This window comes from Suillus clintonianus (assembly GCF_016758775.1).
Source record: "Suillus clintonianus strain FC179 chromosome Unknown DEU56scaffold_2, whole genome shotgun sequence".
NCBI classification, from domain to species: domain Eukaryota; kingdom Fungi; phylum Basidiomycota; class Agaricomycetes; order Boletales; family Suillaceae; genus Suillus; species Suillus clintonianus.
In genome coordinates this window covers 508,723-528,130 of record NW_024539226.1, presented here as the reverse complement: position 1 = coordinate 528,130, position 19,408 = coordinate 508,723, and the positions used below count along the sequence as shown (strand labels likewise).

The 19,408-nt window shown below is 48.9% G+C and overlaps 6 protein-coding genes across 6 annotated transcripts; 2 read left to right on the top strand and 4 right to left on the bottom strand.

Annotated features, from left to right (window-relative positions):
• Nucleotides 1-1,499: 1,499 nt before the first annotated feature.
• On the bottom strand, nt 1,500-3,778 carry DEU56DRAFT_225696 (tubulin alpha). The gene is made up of 12 exons (XM_041345162.1): nt 3,588-3,778; nt 3,509-3,540; nt 3,248-3,455; nt 2,886-3,187; nt 2,662-2,834; nt 2,486-2,609; nt 2,407-2,437; nt 2,240-2,358; nt 2,108-2,190; nt 2,021-2,055; nt 1,899-1,969; nt 1,500-1,849 (listed from the first exon to the last, which is right to left on the bottom strand). The coding sequence occupies exons 1-12, from the start codon at nt 3,646-3,648 to the stop codon at nt 1,748-1,750; spliced, it is 1,341 nt and encodes a 446-aa protein (XP_041215206.1). The 5' UTR covers nt 3,649-3,778; the 3' UTR covers nt 1,500-1,747.
• Nucleotides 3,779-3,800: 22 nt separating this feature from the next.
• On the bottom strand, nt 3,801-5,910 carry DEU56DRAFT_225440 (Tubulin/FtsZ, GTPase domain-containing protein). Its single transcript, XM_041345161.1, has 8 exons — nt 5,855-5,910; nt 5,709-5,788; nt 5,541-5,572; nt 5,279-5,489; nt 4,919-5,220; nt 4,696-4,868; nt 4,489-4,643; nt 3,801-4,439 (listed from the first exon to the last, which is right to left on the bottom strand). Exons 2-8 carry the CDS (start codon nt 5,767-5,769, stop codon nt 4,030-4,032), a joined length of 1,344 nt encoding a protein of 447 aa, XP_041215205.1. The 5' UTR covers nt 5,770-5,788; nt 5,855-5,910; the 3' UTR covers nt 3,801-4,029.
• Nucleotides 5,910-9,774, bottom strand: DEU56DRAFT_936926 (uncharacterized protein). Its single transcript, XM_041358823.1, has 16 exons — nt 9,574-9,774; nt 9,424-9,523; nt 9,309-9,377; nt 8,957-9,251; nt 8,868-8,907; nt 8,787-8,816; nt 8,712-8,751; nt 8,608-8,660; nt 8,326-8,543; nt 7,741-8,276; nt 7,444-7,685; nt 7,354-7,394; nt 6,950-7,306; nt 6,481-6,897; nt 6,223-6,431; nt 5,910-6,172 (listed from the first exon to the last, which is right to left on the bottom strand). The coding sequence occupies exons 1-16, from the start codon at nt 9,614-9,616 to the stop codon at nt 6,022-6,024; spliced, it is 2,841 nt and encodes a 946-aa protein (XP_041215204.1). The 5' UTR covers nt 9,617-9,774; the 3' UTR covers nt 5,910-6,021.
• Nucleotides 9,775-10,288: 514 nt separating this feature from the next.
• On the top strand, nt 10,289-13,593 carry DEU56DRAFT_766099 (beta-lactamase-like protein). The gene is made up of 9 exons (XM_041351067.1): nt 10,289-10,557; nt 10,604-10,965; nt 11,022-11,294; nt 11,349-11,664; nt 11,716-12,007; nt 12,062-12,631; nt 12,685-12,828; nt 12,880-13,062; nt 13,112-13,593. Exons 1-9 carry the CDS (start codon nt 10,358-10,360, stop codon nt 13,535-13,537), a joined length of 2,766 nt encoding a protein of 921 aa, XP_041215203.1. The 5' UTR covers nt 10,289-10,357; the 3' UTR covers nt 13,538-13,593.
• A 1-nt stretch (nt 13,594) lies between these two features.
• DEU56DRAFT_969326 (tRNA synthetases class I, catalytic domain-containing protein) lies at nt 13,595-18,573 on the bottom strand. The gene is made up of 14 exons (XM_041359410.1): nt 18,293-18,573; nt 18,197-18,237; nt 18,084-18,139; nt 17,899-18,032; nt 17,720-17,848; nt 17,392-17,654; nt 17,088-17,351; nt 16,799-17,016; nt 16,196-16,481; nt 16,072-16,143; nt 15,805-16,019; nt 15,272-15,752; nt 14,918-15,215; nt 13,595-14,861 (listed from the first exon to the last, which is right to left on the bottom strand). The coding sequence occupies exons 1-14, from the start codon at nt 18,505-18,507 to the stop codon at nt 13,697-13,699; spliced, it is 3,837 nt and encodes a 1,278-aa protein (XP_041215202.1). The 5' UTR covers nt 18,508-18,573; the 3' UTR covers nt 13,595-13,696.
• Nucleotides 18,574-18,712: 139 nt separating this feature from the next.
• On the top strand, nt 18,713-19,305 carry DEU56DRAFT_723492 (vacuolar transporter chaperone 1; the record flags this gene model as incomplete). The annotated part of the gene is made up of 5 exons (XM_041347774.1): nt 18,713-18,880; nt 18,939-18,975; nt 19,035-19,132; nt 19,185-19,209; nt 19,262-19,305. 5 exons carry the CDS (start codon nt 18,713-18,715, stop codon nt 19,303-19,305), a joined length of 372 nt encoding a protein of 123 aa, XP_041215201.1.
• Between the last annotated feature and the right edge of the window lie 103 nt (nt 19,306-19,408).

The window sequence follows — 19,408 nt, the reverse complement described above, 5'->3', positions numbered from 1 at the left end:
CTGCATTCGTCATGCTTCTCTTCGATTGAGGAAATGTCCCCCCAGATGATGGTCATTGCGAAGCACATCGATAAGGACCTCCAACCTATCGTGGAACTGAGAGACGCGTAATCAGGGTTCCGGGGTGACACGAGGGATGGGCCCAGGGCAAACATGAGGCCTCTGAAGTTCTGATTCAGGGCAAAGAACAAACGAATGTACTGGAAGCACAACGTACTCACCTCACATGCCAGAATTCACTTGCACGCTCTGCGTCTTGTGTCCGCACGGCACAACTGTGCTCAGCTATGTTGCCTCGCGTATGCTATGATGGCTCGTCCAGGTGATCAGATGCCGGACGGGAGATATTCAAACCTATTGGCGAGCCATTGGAGCATCCTGATGCCGTCTACTGCGTAGCTTTTTCTAAGGATAGTCGCAACTGGCTGTGACGACGCGCTTGTTCGCATATGGACAGTTCCTCGGAGCGATTCAGATAAGGAGTTCGAACAGGTGAGCAAATCATCCCCGTCATGTTATGTCAATGCTAACCTGTTGTACAGTCCGCAAAGGTTCCTTTATCTCTCACATGTACCCTCGTCTATACTGACCTATTGACGACATACAGGATGACCGCCGCCCCGCTCGTCCATTTATACCAATTGTATGCCCTCAGTGTTCACACTCGTCTTTTTGCACTGTCCCTAATTTCGCTCCCGCAAGTCGCGACCAGAACGTGCTGGAATCCCGCGCGGGTTCTTTGATGATGTCAGTCGTCACGTTCAATCAACTCAATCCATAACTGAATAATATTGGCATGTACAGGTCGAAAGAACTTATCCACCCAGTCGATCCACGAATGGAGGTTCACAGCACCCCGCACGGCACTCCCGCGTCGAGGACATTGTCAATCGTCTACCCTTTCGCAAGCAGTTGCAATAACTTGAAGCACAGCCCGTTTACGACAATGGAACGGAGTCTCGCAATTCCTGCGACGGCGCCTTTGCTTCCGTAGCTCAAGACCCAGCCAAGAGCCACATGTCGTTGAACTCGCAGCCGGACGTAAATTCACTGTAATGCGGTTCTTCCTACACCTCTTACCCATTTTTTTGCTCATCGACGCCCTACAGCGTCTTGCTGCCGCCAAACTGCCGGAATACAAGAAAGTCAACGACGCCCGACATTCGCATAGAGAGCAGTCTGGTGTGTTGGAGAGCACGACGGCAAACGACCAATTACCTGAGTCGTCTGATATTCGCTCCCAGACGTACATTGATGCTCGGCATTCTTATGTTATTACTCGTGCTGGTTTCATGGCAGACTGAGGAGACCTCCACGATGGCGCTTGCAGCGTGTTGACCTACACCTCCAGTCTAAAGACCGCACGATGACTAACGCTGGGGCTCATGGTCGCAGTTAGATGTACACCCATCGAGCTCCCTGCAACTGAACTATGCGACTCGTGTATACCAAAATCTGGCGTCGGCCGAGAGAGCCTTTACACTTTTAATTCGGATTCTTCGTGGTCCTCTACGTATACGCTTTCCACCCATGTAGAAATTCATGTACCATCAAATATGCGAACTGAACTGATCCAAATAGCAAATATGATGATATGTTAGATCCTTTGGATGGAAGGGTGTCCCGGATAAAAGGACAGAAAAAAATATCAGGAAGACAGGCGAAAGCGAGGGAAACATTGCAACAAGAAAAGTGAAAGTATTAAGAACGGGGATATGTGGTCGACTTTTCCAGAATAATAGACCAACTAATATTCACCCTCCTCTTCAACATCTGCAGAGTCTGTACCAACTTCTTCGTAGTCCTTCTCCAGCGCTGCCAAATCCTCACGAGCCTCCGAGAACTCACCCTGCAACGAAGTGTGAATAAGCCGAGGACATGTTGAACAATATACATACCTCCTCCATACCCTCACCAACATACCAGTGAACGAATGCACGCTTGGAGTACATCAGGTCAAATTTGTAATCTGAAAACCATTGTTAATGCTCCACTCGAACAGAGTGTTGAAAGGGATTACCTAGCCGACTCCAGGCGACAGAGATGGCCGTCGTGCTATACGAAAAGAAATGAGTAGCGATCTATGCAATAAAGCGAATCATCCCACTTTGAAAGCATGCAGAGACTTCGGGTATTCTTGGCAAGGTCACCACCTGGGACCGTAGCGGCAGGCTCATTGCAAATGCCCAGCTAAGGAGGATTATGAGTCGAGTCTGTCAAACCCAGGCTAGATACACACCTTGAAGCCAGTCGGGCACCAATCGACGAACTGGATGGTTCGCTTGGTCTTGATGCTGGCAACAGCAGATTGGACGTCCTTTGGCACGACGTCACCACGGTAAAGTAGAGCGCAAGCCACTATTCGAATATAAGATAGGCACGTAAAAAGGTCATAACAACACGTACTGTATTTTCCATCTTTGGGGTCGCATTTCACCTGAAATCACGTGAGCAAATTATGACTCGAAGGACGGCGTGATCATACCATTTGGTGTCCGGTCTCAAAGCAAGAGAAGGTCATTTCGCTGACAGAGTTTTGCTCATGGGTGGCCTTCTCAGCGGACAGAAGTGGGGCATATGTTGCTAATGGGAAATGGATACGAGGGAAGCTGTGACTGTTCAACAACTTGTTTATGGCATGGAAAATGCGATGGTACTCACGGAACAAGGTTGGTTTGGAACTCGTTTAGGTCAACGTTCAATGAACCATCGAAGCGGAGCGAAGCAGTGATCGACGATACAACTTGAGCAATCAAGCGGTTAAGATTGGTGAAGCCGGGCTGAGAGACACCAAGGTTTTTCTTGCAGATATCATAGATAGCCTCGTTGTCAACCTGCATAGTCCAGTGAGTACAGAAGCACAGAAGATGAATGAGAAGACAGACCATGAACGAACAATCAGAATGTTCAAGAGTCGTGTGGGTGGTCAGAATTGAGTTGTAGGGCTCAACTATCGAACTCGACAATTGGGGTGCAGGGTAAACGCAGAACTCGAGCTTGGACTTTTTGCCATAATCAGTTGAAAGACGTTCCAAGAGGAGGGCACCGAAACCAGATCCAGTGCCTCCGCCAAACGAGTGGAACACGAAGAATCCTTGCAATCCTGAGCAGTTGTCAGCCAAGCGACGAATCTTATCCATGACTGGATCGATCAACTCCTTTCCGACTGTGTAATGGCCACGAGCATCTACATGCGCAAAGCCCATGAGTTACCCATGGTTGATATGTGACTTGATCTGTGACCTACAGTTGTTCGCTGCATCCTCCTTGCCTGTGATCATGGTCTCGGGGTGGAAGAGAGATCTGTAAGGACCGGTCTTGACCTCATCCACGACTCCGGGTTCCAAATCAATATAAAGAGAGCGAGGAACATGTTTCCCTGAACCAGTCTCGGAGAAGAACGTGGAGAACCCTGCGTCAGTCTTGTGAGCTTCATCAAGGACGCGACCGTCGGGCTATGTGAGATGTTAGACAATAATACTGTACTTGCGACATGACGCGAACGTACGCTCAAGCCGTGTTCCAGGGTGTACAACTCCCCTGGTCGAAAGTTAAGACGATCCTTGTTACGCGCAAATGGCACTCACAGCAGGCATTGCCAATCTGAACACCAGCCTGACCAACATGAAGAGAAATGACTTCGCGCATGATGAATCGTAAAAAAGAGCTGATAACTGGTATACCGGTTTGTCGTGGCGGGAGGGAACAGAAGTTACTGAGCTCAAATGTTTCCGCTTCAAGTCATCAAAATTTCTTGGAAAGAATTTCTCAATTTGGAAATATCCTGGAGACGACACGGACCCTCCGGCGCTTGATAGGCTTCGTGCATTACATCCCTGGGTTCCGAATAGACTGATAAAAGAGATCCGTAATTTCATGTTCCAAGTAAAGTGCGTAAAAACCTCTGAGGATAAGCGGGATATAATGGACGTTATACGTAAATCGTGATGGCAATGGTAATGGTAATGGTAAAGAAATTATGCGGGAATGAACTGCGGAGAACGAGGACGACAGGAGGATTACGTGCATCTAGTACTCGCCAGCTTCCTCAACATCAGCCGAGTCAATGCCAACTTCTTCATAGTCTTTTTCGAGGGCAGCAAGGTCCTCGCGAGCTTCCGAGAACTCACCCTCCTCCATACCTTCGCCAACATACCAGTGCACAAAGGCGCGTTTCGAGTACAGAAGGTCGAACTTGTGGTCGAGACGACTCCACGCGGTTGAGATGGCAGTGGTGTTTGACAACATGCACATGCTACGAGAGACTTTGGCAAGGTCGCCGCCAGGGATGTGAGCAGGTGGCTCATTGCAGATACCAAGTTTGAATCCGGTGGGACACCAGTCAACAAACTGAATCGTACGCCTCGTTTTGATAACACTGACAGCTGCGTTGACATCCTTAGGCACGACATCACCACGGTATAGGAGAGCACAGGCCACTGTGGCCGCATGAGTAAAATACGACCCGCAATTAATGGCGCCTCTTACTGTATTTGCCCTCCCTGGGATCGCACTTGACCATCTGGCTTCCCGTTTCAAAGCACGAGAAGGTCATGTCGGCAACAGAATTCTGCTCATGGTGTGCCTTCTCCGCTGAAATGATAGGTGCAAAGGTGGCAAGAGGGAAATGGATGCGCGGGAAACTGAATGGGGGATTAAATGTGAACTTACGATACTAGCATGAACTGAACTCACGGAACAAGATTGGTCTGGAACTCGTTCAAATCAACGTTCAAGGAGCCATCAAAGCGCAGAGATGCCGTTATGGACGAAACAACTTGTGCGATCAATCGGTTCAAGTTCGTGAAGCCAGGAGACGAGATGTTAAGGTTCTTCTTGCAGATGTCGTAAATTGCCTCGTTGTCCACCTATAAACCCAGGGTAAGAAATTTGTACTGCAAGAACCACGTAAACTCACCATGAATGAACAATCGGAGTGCTCCAGGGTCGTGTGCGTCGTCAACACCGAGTTGTAAGGTTCAACCACAGAGTTAGCCATTGTTGGAGCGGGGTACACGCTGAACTCGAGCTTTGACTTTTTACCGTAGTCGGTTGACAGACGCTCCAAGATAAGAGCACCAAAACCAGATCCCGTTCCACCACCGAACGAGTGGAAAACGAAGAAGCCTTGCAGACCGTTGCAGTTGTCTGAAAGACGGCGAACCTTGTCCATAACCACATCGATCTGTTCCTTGCCGATAGTGTAGTGACCACGGGCGTCTAGGACACACCAAATATAGGGAACTGCATTTCAAATCGACGGCGATGAAGGACTCACAGTTGCTGGCGGCATCTTCTTTGCCAGTGACGAGGGTCTCTGGGTGGAAGAGACTCCTGTAAGTACCCGTTCTGACCTCATCGATCACATTCGGTTCCAGGTCGATGTAGAGTGACCGCGGAACGTGCTTGCCCGAGGACGTCTCCGAGAAGAAAGTACTGAAGCCACCATCGTTGGCAGAAGGGGATCCTTCGACCAGACGACCGTCAGGCTATAATAATAAATTGAGTAAATACGCGCAGAATCCATGAAAGATAGTTACGCTGAGTCCGTGTTCAACGGTGTACAACTCCCCTGCAATGATACATAATCAACAATCAAAATTTCATAGGGTCAAATCGCGGCGAATTGCATGCGTCTAACACGCGTCGAATGTTGAAATAAAAATAACAAAGGCGATTGCACATGACCAAAGTGACAGGACACTTACAACAGGCATTTCCGATTTGAACACCGGCTTGGCCGACGTGGACAGAGATGACTTCACGCATTATTTCTGGATGATTTTAGCTAAAAAGTAGGAGGAGGGTATATCAGCATCATGCGACACGGAAAGACGCGTCGAAAAAAGCTTACTGGTTTGGACGGGGGCGAGGATGGGGTGATGGTCCAGATCAAAGGGCGCAGGGTTAAAAGTGCGACAAACACATGGCGCTTACTTAAGCCAAGCCTTCTCACGCCTCCCCATAAGTACTTAGTAGAACGGTTCTCTATGGGAGATTGGTGAACATGTGTTGTCCCTATTACTCAACGCGATCATCAACCCTGCACTCCTCTCCACTGCCTACTGTGTCCTTCACAGTGCTAGCAGCCTTATCTCCAACCTCCATAAGTCCATTTCCTACGCGTCGCGTGTCCTCCACGACTTTCACAGCAGCCTTGCGCGCAACGTAGCTAAAGCTTGATTAGAGTGCTGACATGCGGGAAACCGAATGTCATCTTACCTCACAATGGACTGCCACATCCTCAGTCCGTGAATGTACCGCATACCACTGTGTACCTGCTGCTCTGAGACCGACTGTCTAGGTGGTCGGAATGGGGCATCATTGGGATTAAAAGCGGCGGGGATAACTGTTTTCACTCTCGGAATAGTCTTGTGTGTGGCCGGCGCCGTGTGGTAAATGCTCTTCTTAAGCAGAGCAAGCGCTTCTCGCTATAGATGTTCAATAAAAACCAAGATTCAAGTAACAAAGCTTACTCACCGTGTCTCGTCTCGCAGCAATCGCTGTAGGTGGCGGCCGCTCGTCCCCCAGGTCTAGCGGCCCCCATCTTCGATCCTCTTGAATGAGCCCATGTGCAGAACTCGATCCCCCAACTGTCAGCCTCTCAACAAGATCATTGCTCTCTCCCGCCAGTAGGAGGCCCCGTTGCCTTGCGTTCTTAATAATCGAGTTGGACATCGCTTCGAAAGCCTTCCTTTTCTTCATTACCTTGGTTGCGCGGTACTTGAAACGCCTGTCCCACTCCTCTTGGCCTTCCAGCCACTTGAAAAGAGTCTCTTCCTTAATAATGCCAATCTCTGATGGTCTAAGCTGCAGAGCTGGAATAGCCTCTTTCGGCTCCATAGAGCGAACTCGACCATGGATATCCACGCGCTCGCGAATCATTAGCGTGTCTCCCTGTCAAAAGTGAGTATTTGAGCGATAGGAAAGCCGCCGAGCAACTTCTCACCGAACAGTCACTCATGGCGTGCAACGGTGCATCAGGTCCTGGTGTTTGCCGCTTGACCTCCCCGGGTTCGACTTCTTGTGTTGTTTGCCCTTCATTCTCCACGTGAACGAGGATGCGCGACTCTTCCGCAGATTCTGGTGAGTGCCCCAAAGCTATAGGTAAGAGTTGCGGCGAGGACTTGAACTTCTCCTTCGCTGAATCTTTTCTCATCAACGCTTTGTCAACGGAGCATGTCTTGGGCTTGGGTTCCGTTAATGGTCGACGCGAGTCAGGAAACGGATTTCTGTCAAGGTGCTCTGCCGAACATTGAGTGACATGTTTCGCAAATTCCGCAATAGAATGATAAGCATAGTCTGCCTATTCGGCTCGTCAGCAATTGGGACATAAGATCATAGCTATCTCACACTGCTCGTGAAGCTGAAGACTGTCAAAACATGACACATTCCTGGAGTCCTCGGTTCAACAGAGGGTCATGAGGGAGAGGAGTGACGTACCATCATACACCTGGAGATGGACCTTAGTGGGCGCAGAAAATTTACGCGCATTCTCTTTCTGCCTCGATCCGTCTCTGAGGACACCCTCTCGTACAGGGTACTCAGCTGGGTTGGCCGCCTTATGCGCTAGATATATGATTTCGTCGCGAAGCACTTCCCCATCGCCTGCTAAAATGTACAGCGGGCAGAGGTTGCCTAACGAAGCTTGAAGAACCGGTGAGACTAGCGGATGCGACAATTGCCTTCGCGGATAATGACCATCAACAAATGTAAGAACTGAATGGAGAGGTGCCTCACTCTGTGGTAGCATAGTGCTGGATCTGTGACCGTACTTCCAACGGAACATCTCCAGGATTTTTCATGAGCACCTTCGGGGGGTTGGGCTGCCAATATTCAATGTCATCTAGATTAGGGATTGAATCCAAGCCAGGTCTGTGCCCAGTGTTTCCGGCAAGATCATCCATAAGCATCGTATAAGTTCGGTTTCTGTTTTTGTCCTGGTCTCGCTCGTGTCTTCTGCCAGCGATATAATCCTTCCCTCGATCGAGAACCGGAGCTCTCTCCTGAGATTTCACGGGAACGCCTGACGCGGGGCTACTTGATGTTTCCTGCTTGGAACCAGCAGGCATACAATCACCGAGCTTCTCAGTATCATTGGGAGGAACCTGGGCAGTGTCTGTTGCAACATTTCTATCAGCACAAGGAGTGTGCGTATGACATAGCTTCGGCTGTGGATCGGAACGTGCGCGACTAACGCGCCCCCCTTCCTTGATTGGATCCACTGGCCACAACACAGAGGGTTTGTTGATGAACCCATGAGGAGGTATGATATCCTGCCAGCCGAATCAGAAACGAAGATCCTGCGCCATACTCAAAACTCACCGTGGCCGTATTCGTATGAATACTAGGAAAGCTGTGTGTCAAATCTACCCACGGACTGATGAGTACTGCTCCCGCCGGCAACGGTTGACCCAAATCCCGCAGTACAGTGAGCATTGTGAGACATAATGCGCCACCTGCTGAATCGCCAGCGAGGACGATTTTTGAAGCAGGAATGGGTTTATGGACAGCGCCAGGGGGTGGCTGAATCAAGTAGAGATCTTTATATAGGAAAAACTCGGTCTTCACAGTTTCGATTTCAGAGCTAAATAATGATCAACTCACATGCTGCGAGGACGTCGTGTAGAGGGCATGGCCATGGGTATTGTGGAGCCTTTCTGGAAAGAAAGACCATATAAAATGAACACTATAAAGGTGTCGAACCTCACCGGTAATTGACGCTAAACGCCCGCCCCCCAATTTTACGTGCTTGGAGAGGATAAGTAAAGATGGCAGAAACGTACCGTATTTGATGATTTGATAACGATGGGTATCTAAAGACCAGGTTAAGTCAGGAGGTATGTACAAAGCGGATTGCTGCTCACTGATTGAGCCCCAAAAGTATCCACCTCCATGAATGTAAAGCTTTGTTACGGGAGTCAGAAAGTATACAAATAAAGACCGGTAAACTCACCATGGTGGTCTCTAAATGCTCCATCGATATTACAAGTTTTTCCTCTTCACTGTACTCCCTCCCAGCATCTATGTGAACACTTTCAGGCCGCAAATATGACTTCTCGGCAATCCACTCAGCATCAATCCCGTCTAAACCACGCACTTGCCACCACTTTTCACCTCCGACAACGCGTTTAAGGTCTTCGGGCCCAAACCATTGTGTCAGGAGGTCTGCCGCCTGGTTGCATGAATGCAGCGGGACGCGCACAGGGGCAACAGCGGTCCAAGGCGGAGCAGGTACATGAGTATTTGTGCTGATCACGGAGGATCACGGTGAATGAAGGACCCGGTAAACATTAATTGCACCTTACAATGCTTGGAGAGATTCCACGGTATTCTTTGTGCCCAGAAGAATGAAGGATTTAACGATGTGAAACGCTCTGGAATACATCAATGAATGATAATGTTGACTACAATGAGACGTACTCATCAAAGAAAATGTCATCGGTGGCCTCTTGTTGCCCATCTTTGTCCTTCAGCTTCCTTGATTTCCGTTTTCCGTGGGTATAAAGGGTCTTGATAACAGCTAGATATACATCAAGGACTGCACGGGTCAGAGAAGACGGTCCAACGCACTTGGAGTGATATGCACTGCCGCTGAGAATGTAGAGACTGTCATTGTCGTACAAAGAGCAAGCCAGAGGGTAAGGGGCAGACACTGAGTAGTCGTAACGCAGTGCGCACCCCCTTACCACGCCCACGAGTCCGAGTCAGCCATGTGCATGAAGCTTGAAGATTCATCGCCATCACTGCAACCCAATGACGTCAGGGATATAAGTAAACCAAGCCTGAGCAAAAATAAGCCTGAAAGCTTTGGCCATGGCGGCATCTTTCATTGCTAAGGAAGACGGTCGAGGTCGATGGAGTAGTCTCAACAGCGGTCATGTGCCAGTCCTGAGTCACTAAGTTATGCAGCTACTGAGTTGTTCATGTTGCGTGAAGTACATAGACAAGAGGACGAAATCAAGAGTACCTGCAACGACATATAAACAGCCTCCTGAATAATGCTAGTCTTCAGTCGCAGTATGCGATTATTGCCAGAATATACTGATATTTTTGTTTGGGCACTGGGTTACGGTAGTGGGCACCCAATCGAGAACTGAATTTGCGCAAATGATCTGGACCTGGTTGTGGGCTGGCGACACCTGAGCTGCCATAGCTTAATGCCAACTGATAACCATCCGGGGTCGGACTCCATCATGATGAAGAACGGTCTCGCTGCACTCATCGTTGTTTGGACGTTGTTGAGCAAAGCCTTTAGACGCTCACAGAACTTCCTATTTGGTCGGCCGCTTCACTAAGCCCTCACCGGTGCACCACCCAACAAGTACACTAAAAGTGACATTGGACTGTATACCAAATGATCACATTCACACCTCTTTCTGGTGCAGCCCGGTCATCTCGAACTGTTCCACTTGCGTACTTGCTACAGGTTGACGATATTCGTATTCTCCTCGATTGTGGATCACCTGACTGGAACCCCGAGAATATCGAAACACAATCCGAGTTCGGGGATGGAGTGACTTATCATTGGGAAGAGTACTGTCATATAGTGAGAAAGTGAGTGATAGCTAAAATGCAACCTGCACTATCTAATGCCACCCAGGTATGCTCCAGAGATCGACTTGGTTCTGATATCTCATGGTGACCTTGCACATTCCGGCTTGTACGCCTATGCATACTGTCATTGGGATCTCAGAGCCCCATGCTATACTACACTTCCAGTCCAGGCAATGGCTCGCATTGCAACAATGGAAGATGTGGAGGGAATTCGAGATGAACAAGAAGTTGACGTTGTGGAGGAGGAAAACAGCGAGTCTACGGTTGCAGAAGGGGCAGAGAGTTTAGAACCAAGTTCGCCAAAGTCGAAGAATGAGCCCAAGAAATTTGTCGCTACCGTTCAAGAGGTACATGAAGCATTTGACGCGGTAAACACTCTCAGATATTCTCAGCCTACCCATCTACAAGGTAACGTTTAATTATGAATCAATTATGGGCGAAATATTGATATTCCCAACTTTCAGGAAAGTGTCAAGGTCTGACCATCACGCCATTCGCAGCGGGGCACACGTTGGGTGGAACCATATGGAAAATAAGATCACCTTCCGCTGGGACGATTGTTTATGCTGTGAATTTGAATCACATGCGCGAGCGACATATAGATGGCACTGTTCTCTACCGTCCCGCAGCAGGTGGTGTCTTCGAACCCCTTGCCCGACCAGATCTTTTCATTACAGACGCCGACCGCGTGAACGTCGTCACGAGTAGAAGAAAGGACCGCGACGCTGCTTTGATAGGTCCGAACATTCATCCAGCTTGAATGGGTTCGTGCTGATGTTATTGGTGGACAGATGCCATAAGCGCAACGTTGTCGTCCCGCTCCTCTCTTTTACTTCCTTGCGACTCAAGTACGCGTCTTCTGGAGCTCCTCGTGTTACTCGATCAGCATTGGAAATATGCTGATTTCCGCTTTCCCATCTGTCTATTGTCGCGTAACGGGCGTGAAATGCTGACCTTCGTCCGGAGTATGATGGAGTGGCTTGGCGGGACAGTGAGTAAAGAAGACGTTGGTGTTGATGGAAGCGGAAGAACTGGAGGTACTAGGAGGAGACGCGGTGATGATGATGGAGATGACGAGGCACTGGGAGCATTTGCATTGCGCTTCAAGTAAGCGAAACTCGAAAGTAGAAGCTGATGGACTAAAATCGCCCTGTGCAGGTATCTGGAGTTCTTTCCCAGTCCACAATCCCTTCTACAAACATACTCATCTAAGGAGCCGAAACTGATCCTTGCTGTCCCTGCCTCACTTTCACACGGACCTTCGCGACTACTATTCTCTGACTTCGCCGCGGTCCCAGACAATGTGGTCCTCCTGACTAGTCGTGGCGAAGAGGGCACACTGGGGCGTATCCTTTTTGATAAATGGAATAACTCTCAGAGAGGTGATGACAAGTGGGACAAAGGCAGAATTGGCAGCAACGTCATGATGGATGGGGCCATGACTTTGAAGGTAACTTGCACAGTTTGCACCTACCTGGCACGTTTTTAATCTGTTTACGTCTAGATAAACTCCAAGGTTCCCCTTCAAGGTACAGAGCTGGAGGCTTTCCTTGCAAAGGAGAAGGCGGCAAAGGACAGAGAAACTGCTCATCAAGCAACTATGGCTCGTAATCAACGCATATTAGAAGCGGACGAAGACGAGAGCGACGAAGATTCAGACTCAGACTCGGATGAAGAAGACGAAGTCGAACGCGCATTGGACGAAAGTCAAATGGATACTGACGAAATCTCCAATCCTCCAACTGGTTCGCCGCGAAAACGGAAAATTCCCAAAAATGAGGACGATGCCGACTGGGGGCTTGATATTGATGAGGGATTAACGAAACAACTGCTCTCCTTCGACATTTACCTCAAGGGGAACGTCTCTAAAGCAACATCATTCTTCAAGAGCGCTGGCGGCCAGACTCACCGTTTCCGTATGTTTCCTTATGTCGAAAAGAAACGGAGGGTGGATGAATATGGCGAAACTATTGATGTTGGCATGTGGCTCAGGAAAGGTAAAGTATTGGAAAATGAAGCAGACGACGAGGCAACCAGGGATGCAAGACGAAATCAGGCTGAAGGTGAAACTGAGGTAAAGGTTTTAGGTGGAATGAATGATCATTTAACTGACTAGCCTAATGCAAGGCCCCTCGTGAACCTCCTTCGAAGTTTGTCACTTCAGAGGTTGAGATACAACTTGCTTGTCGACTTCTCTTTGTTGATATGGAAGGTCTCAACGATGGTCGCGCAGTGAAGATGATTGTGCCCCAAGTGAATCCCAGAAAGATGGTCAGTAATTACATCGATCTGGCATATTATATGCTAACGTTACTCGGGTAGATTGTCGTCCATGCCCAGGCTGCCGCTGCCGACGCTCTTATTGACAGTTGCGCGAACATTCGGTCCATGACGAGAGATATATACGCTCCATCTGTCGGAGAAACGGTGCAGATAGGACAACACACGAATAGTTTCTCAATATCCTTGAGTGATGAGCTACTGAACACTATCAAAATGTCAAGGGTAAGTCCACTCCTCTAATTTCGAGTCCATATGAATAAACATTTGGTAGTTCGAAGACAACGAAGTGGGTTATGTGACCGGACGCGTTGCTAGTCATTTCAGCTCCACCATACCCATTTTGGAACCAGTGGGGCCAGCGATACCGACGCCGAATGCAATCGTACTGCATACCCCACGAATACTGGGTTCTCGGCCAATTCAGATTTTACCGCGTTCGACGATGATAGGGGAGCTCAAGTTGACTGCGCTTAAAAGCCGACTAGCATCGGTCGGTGTTCAGGCTGAATTGGTTGGTGAGGGTGTACTGATTTGCGGCGCTGGGGCGAGACGGGATCAATCCTCCAGTTCTTCACAAGACACAGTTGCCGTCCGCAAGACAGGTCGAGGAAAAGTGGAGTTGGAAGGTAACGTTTCCGACATCTACTATGTGGTACGCAAAGAGATCTATAATCTCCATGCCTTGGTCGCGACATAATGTATATATACAGCTGCCCCGTAAGCAGTGATAATTTTATCTATTTGACAACACGTTGTCGCACCGAGATCTACAACCTGAGTATTGGTCGTACATACTGAAATCCGACTGCTACATAGGTCTAACGATCCTTTCTTATCGTAACTGGTCATGTAAATTTCACATCCCCTTTCCAGCATCCTCTTTCAAACTTGCAATGCGGTTGAGTACCAAATAATCGCCTTGCCTAATTCCTGGAGTAACATCTGAGGGTTCCTCCAGAGCACCCAAGCGAGAGTCCGCATCTACTGCAAGGTACGCGACACGCAGACCTTGGAATCGTACACACTCCTTTCCGACAAGCTGCTCTGGTGTGACTTCTGGGGTGTCTGCGTCGCGGGAGCCCGCACCTTGGATGGCTTTGGCTTTAGCTGATCTCGCCCGAGCCTCCTCGAGAGCGTCTGCGATAGACCGCTTTGCAAGTGGCCAGAAGCTGACTTCGACCATGGCGCCCTTGACGACCTCCATGCTGTTAGGATTGATGTCAGCTCTGAAGTCAGGGACGGCTGCGAGCGGGTTATCGCTCTCGAACAGAGGGTGGAATATTCTTGTTTCGTCGATACGAACAGGGCTTCCAGAAGGCGCATGTTCTGCGACCCATTGGATATATGCCTTTGGTTTCGGAGGGGAGCCAGAATCCTCGAGACGACAGAATACCTCTGTCACCTCACCAGTGGTGGAATCAGTCTTGTACGATGTACATGTAATCGGGTAAGGTGCTTGGAATAGGCCAACACTCTTTCCAGGAGCAAGGCGGAAGTAGTCTTTTGAGTCTTCCAGCCTGAAGTCGTCTGCGTCAATGTAAATCGTGCGGGTAAATGGAATCTGCGAAGATCCGAGCTGGGGATTCTTGGGATGGAATGGTTTGTCCACCATTACAAGGTAGTCATCGGGGACGTTCTCAATTACGACTTTGAGAGGACGCATGACCATGAAGAGACGCGGTGCACTGCCTTCCAGGTATTGCCTCACAGTTTGTTCGAAGCGCGCAATTTGGATGTTTGAGGCAGCCGTTGAGACACCCAATGTGCTGACGAAGGACAAAATCGCGCCCGGAGGTACGCCTCGCCTTCTGAGGGCGATGAGGGTGTAGAGACGAGGATCATCCCATCCACTAACGTAGCCTTCATCTACCAGCTGGAGAATTTTTCTTTTCGAATTGATCGTCCCTTGAAGATTAAGACGACCAAATTCTGATTGCCGCGGTTTGTACACGTCCAGAGCGTCACAAAGCCACTCATATGACTGGCGTGAAGCAATGAATTCCGTGGTACACAGGGAATGTCTGAAAATTTGAATGTCAATCAACAAAAAATGGCAAGATGGCGCTATGGGACTCACGAGATATTCTCGAAGCTATCCACGAGGCAGTGTGTGTAATCGTAGGTGGGGTATATCTTCCATTTATCCTTGGTGCGATGGTGGTCCGCATCCAAAATACGGTACGCCGTGAGATCCCACATCTGAGGGTTGCCATCCGTCAGATCCATCTTCATCCGGAGATTGGCTTCCTTGGGTCGATAATAACCATCAGCCATCTTTTTGAACTCATCCAGCGATTCTTGGATCGGCCGTGATCTATGCACGCAGGCTTTAGGAGCTGACACCTTTTCGCCCCTATCAGCTTTAATCTGTTCCTCTGTGGGGCAGCTCGCATTCAGTGGATAGACTAAAGCAGGAAAATGATACACTCACGAGTGCAATGGCAGACATAAGCTTTGTCACGCTTAATGAGCTCGATGGCAAGCTCGTATAGTTGATCAAAGTAGTCGCTGGAGTAGGTTATCTTCCAGGGTTCAAATCCGAGCCATCGAACGACCTCGATTATGCTCTCAAAATATCTGGCCTCTTCCTTTTCGGGGTTGGTATCATCGAAGCGCAAATAACACTTCCCTCCGTGGTGCGCGGCATAACCGAAGTTCACGAAGATAGCCTTTGAATGACCGATGTGCAGATAGCCGTTTGGTTCAGGTGGAAAACGTGTCCACACCTGTCCATCAGTCGCGCGTAGGTGCTGTTCACGAAGTTCGGGGCTGTTCTGGGGGTTCTCTCCTGGCTTGTGCAATGCGCCCAAGAAGCCTTCTTCAAAAACGGGTTTTCTATTGGATGAACTAGAGCCAGCACCAGTCTCTGATGCAGTTGCCGTTGGCTGCGGAGCCTTCTCTTTTTTAGGTTCCTGCACCCTGAAATCAGGAGCAGTAAACAAGATGACAAGGAATGTAGTATACCTTAGCTTTTGGCTTCGCAGCCTCCTTCACACCAAAGGTTTCAGTAAACGCCTTCTCGACGGCGTTCTTAATTTCAAGGGGATTCGCCCATCGAAGAGCTGGGCTGGCCTTGACCCCACTAATGACGGAACCAAGGTAAGGCCAGCCAGTGACGGCATTCTCCCGGATGTAACTCGTGACTGTGTTAAAGAGCTCTTCGGATGTAATGCTGAAGCCTGTAACATTAGATCAATACAATGACCATGCATCATGATGAAGGTATCTCACCGACACCACACTCTGTATCGAATTCAAGCTCGTTGATGGGCGCATTATGTGTCTCGAGGTACTTAACAGCAGCTGCACATAAGTCAGTCACTGGTAAATGCAAATTTCGCATGACAGAACTCACCGTTGACCTGATCAACGGATTTGAGCTTCCCCTGCAAGATTGCCTTGACGGCAAAGTCTTGTTCGCTAGGTTCTATAGATTCCGTCTTGGCCAGCTGGCCAGCGAGGGCGGTGACGAGCGTAGCTTGCTTTTCATCAAGGTGAGCCTTGGTAAGATCGTATGAAACGATCAGATTGTGGAGGACATTGGCGCTTTTGGCGTTCTTTGCTGCTTCTGCCGCCTTGGCCTGGGAGAGACCTATAGACTTAAAGAGAGGGATGGAAGTGTCTGATGCCGCAGGATCAGACTTGGGAGGAGCCATTATACGGCCGGGTCCTTAGACTACTAGATGAGGTTCGGAGAATCGCCACAAGTCCTAGGCCTACTGCCGTGGGCAGGTGTAATCAGCAGTGGAGGTTTCAGGTGTAGGGAGGATGCGATAATCAGGACAAGGTGGTTCTAGTACTACAGTTTTCTACAACGTCACTTACATCACGGACCTAGATCTGACTCAGGTTACAATCAGTGACTCCAACGTAAACCGATATAGTCAATTTGATTATCTATGAGCGACTATGGGCGCCAGTTAACGTATTTGTTTCAATGGGCTATGAGATCCCCGACCTCTCCCACAAACTGTCGTTGTGGTGAACCGTCTGGCTTTTTCCCAATTTTACGAATTTCCATCTTCCTAGTCGCAGTTTCGTCCACAAACGTGTCTACATCACCATCTATAAATGCCTCTGATAATTCCATAATCCTGTCCATTACTATGCGCGCAGCTCTCCGAGAAACAAGCGGAAGGAGAGGAAAATCCGAGAACGAGTCGTGCTGCGAGCGTACTGCAGCGAGCGCAAGTCAGATAAACTCCTGCGTGATTGATGTACACCGAATGCGAAGGTTTCAAACTCACAGATTGTCAGCACTCTCCGTTTCTCGGGCTCCCAGGCTTGCACCACGTCAATCAGTCGCGTGAAATGATCCTTCCAGAGGCTGAATCTCTCAGAGTTGATGACAAGCAACTGCGGCAAAGCATCACCTGGTCCCTGCGGAGGTGGGCATGGGCCAGGGGAGGGGATCGGTTCCAGCCAAGGATCCAAGATCAAGGCTTTATGCACAGGAATAGGTGCGGAGACGTCGGCAGGAGGGTCCGTAGAAAGGATTGTGAACTGCTTAGCTAGTGTAAATCACTGCACAGTTTGTAAAAAATGATTCACTTGCAACAGTAGCACCGCCAAATGAATGTCCAGCAAGGAGGACGTCTTTGTCACATTCGACTGCCTTGGAATCGTCCCCGCTTGTCCACGAAGACCAGTCAATGGTTTTGTCGTCTATGGTCTGTAAACCATGGCTTGAACCTTGGTATCCATCTTGAACTAATTGTTTAAAGCTGCGGAATGCAAGGTATATCTCATGTCGTCTAAAAGCTAGCTGTTGCTCTCGAAATTTGTCCATCGTATTTTCATCATCTGAAGTCCAACTTGGGAAAAACCACTCAGTTCTCACTCTCTCAACGAATAAAAATATTCAAATTAAAATACATACATCAAGTCCTTCTCTTTGACGTAGAGTCCAAGTCCAGTAGTCGATGGAATGAATGCGTGACCTGAGCCATCACGATGCTGGACGGCTAGAACTACTCGTCCCGAGGATGCAAGACGAGTGCACAGTTGACTATAGCACAATCTTAGATTGATTGAGTGCTTCAGCACATCGATAAATACCTGTAGGCTGTCCGGCTACCGCCCAGACCGTGTGAGAATATAACAAGAGGCCAAGGCTGGGATTCAGATCTAGTATATCCATGAGATGGAGTGGGGCGCTGCCTCAAAAGAGGTGCGTTCGAATAAACTGGAATCTAACAGCCTGAATTAGTTGTTGTATTTCGCTCCGCGGCTAAAATTTGCACTTTCAACAGGGTACCGTAGAGATACACGATAGGCCACAGGAACCAAGGGGAAACCCCTGGTAAAGGTGCTCAATCAGATGTCTATATAGCACAATACAAGTTGCAAGACCTGCCTGCATAACGAGCATACCCATGTAGAGATGCGCGCAGTGGACTAGCGGACTAGAACTGTGAGCCTGACTTGCTGACAGGGTAACTCCGATACTGACCGGAGAAGCCAGTCCAGGCCTTTCTTAATATTGTTTCCCTTTACGTCCGCAGGATAATAGGCAGTGAATACGACTTCCTCTAGTTGTAAAGCAGGATTCAAACGTCCACCATGCCCGCGTATCTTTGTAGTGCCCAGCACTTTCGTGGATACGGGAAACTTGAAAGTGGTCGCCCCTACCGGAAGACGTCCATGGGATTCCGCCAGAAAAAGCATGAAAGATGAAGTGATGCCGCGAGCGCTCAGCGGTACGGTAGTACTGCTTAAGCTTGAGCTTCAAATCGAAAGGTCCGACCAATACAATGAACTGACTTCCTAATATGGTAACAAAGTTCTAGAACCCCTTACGGAAGTCTATGTAAGTAGTAGAGGATTTTAGTTTTGATTGCCACCGACTCACTCCAGCCACTCAATCAACTTGATGTCGACCCAGCCTCTGCTCCAGCGCACCGCTTCAAAGCGCATCGCACTCCCAGTGCGCGTAGAACCCAAGGTCTCGTTCGCCAACGAGCGTACCTTCTTATCATGGCTCCACTTCACTGTTGTTCTCGGTGGTCTTGCGGTGGGGCTGCTGAACTTTGGTGACAAAGTACGTTAGCTAGCTCCTTCTGATAATCGGGCTTGATTTAACCGTTTGTTTTGCACAGGTTGGGAGGATTAGTGCAGCAATGTTCTCTGTCGTTGGTAAGCTCGCAGATTGTATTGAACATTTCGGTTGGATGATTTTCATTGATTGGCTGAAGCCATGTCCGTCATGATTTATGCGTTGTATACGTACCATTGGAGGGCCGCTTCTATACGCAAGGGAGGGCGAGGACCTTACGACGACCGACTTGGACCTGTGAGTTTTCGGCAGGCATCCTATAGTATCTAGCTAAACAATTTTAAACCAGACTATCCTATGCTCCGCACTCCTCAGTCAGTCTAGTTGTTGCTCTGCCAGTTTCGATATCGCCTGATTCCCCTACAGTTGCTATCATCGTCAATTTCGTGTTGCGATTCACACAGACGTGAATAGCAGTGCTTCTGATGCGCTTCATCTATTGAATGAGATTCGGAGGATTTATATCAAATTTATTCTTGTGTAGCCTCTACAAGCAAACATGACTCGGTCTTT

Coding starts and splice junctions, on each gene's coding strand:
- DEU56DRAFT_225696 (XM_041345162.1), bottom strand. CDS start 3,648: ATGCGCGAAGTCATTTCTCTTCATGTTGGTCAGGCTGGTGTTCAGATT. Junction 2,056..2,107: donor AGTCTCTGCATGCTTTCAAA/GTGGGATGATTC, acceptor CTTTTCGTATAG/CACGACGGCCATCTCTGTCG. Junction 1,850..1,898: donor TTGGTGAGGGTATGGAGGAG/GTATGTATATTG, acceptor ACTTCGTTGCAG/GGTGAGTTCTCGGAGGCTCG.
- DEU56DRAFT_225440 (XM_041345161.1), bottom strand. CDS start 5,769: ATGCGTGAAGTCATCTCTGTCCACGTCGGCCAAGCCGGTGTTCAAATC. Junction 4,869..4,918: donor ACTCCGATTGTTCATTCATG/GTGAGTTTACGT, acceptor CTGGGTTTATAG/GTGGACAACGAGGCAATTTA. Junction 4,644..4,695: donor TTCCAGACCAATCTTGTTCC/GTGAGTTCAGTT, acceptor TCCCCCATTCAG/TTTCCCGCGCATCCATTTCC.
- DEU56DRAFT_936926 (XM_041358823.1), bottom strand. CDS start 9,616: ATGACAGTCTCTACATTCTCAGCGGCAGTGCATATCACTCCAA. Junction 9,524..9,573: donor GGCAGTGCATATCACTCCAA/GTGCGTTGGACC, acceptor ATGTATATCTAG/CTGTTATCAAGACCCTTTAT. Junction 6,898..6,949: donor ACGCCATGAGTGACTGTTCG/GTGAGAAGTTGC, acceptor CACTTTTGACAG/GGAGACACGCTAATGATTCG.
- DEU56DRAFT_766099 (XM_041351067.1), top strand. CDS start 10,358: ATGATCACATTCACACCTCTTTCTGGTGCAGCCCGGTCATCTCGAACT. Junction 12,008..12,061: donor ATGGGGCCATGACTTTGAAG/GTAACTTGCACA, acceptor GTTTACGTCTAG/ATAAACTCCAAGGTTCCCCT. Junction 13,063..13,111: donor ACACTATCAAAATGTCAAGG/GTAAGTCCACTC, acceptor AACATTTGGTAG/TTCGAAGACAACGAAGTGGG.
- DEU56DRAFT_969326 (XM_041359410.1), bottom strand. CDS start 18,507: ATGCTTTTTCTGGCGGAATCCCATGGACGTCTTCCGGTAGGGGCGACC. Junction 18,140..18,196: donor TGGGTATGCTCGTTATGCAG/GCAGGTCTTGCA, acceptor CACCTTTACCAG/GGGTTTCCCCTTGGTTCCTG. Junction 17,655..17,719: donor GTCAAAGAGAAGGACTTGAT/GTATGTATTTTA, acceptor GTTTTTCCCAAG/TTGGACTTCAGATGATGAAA.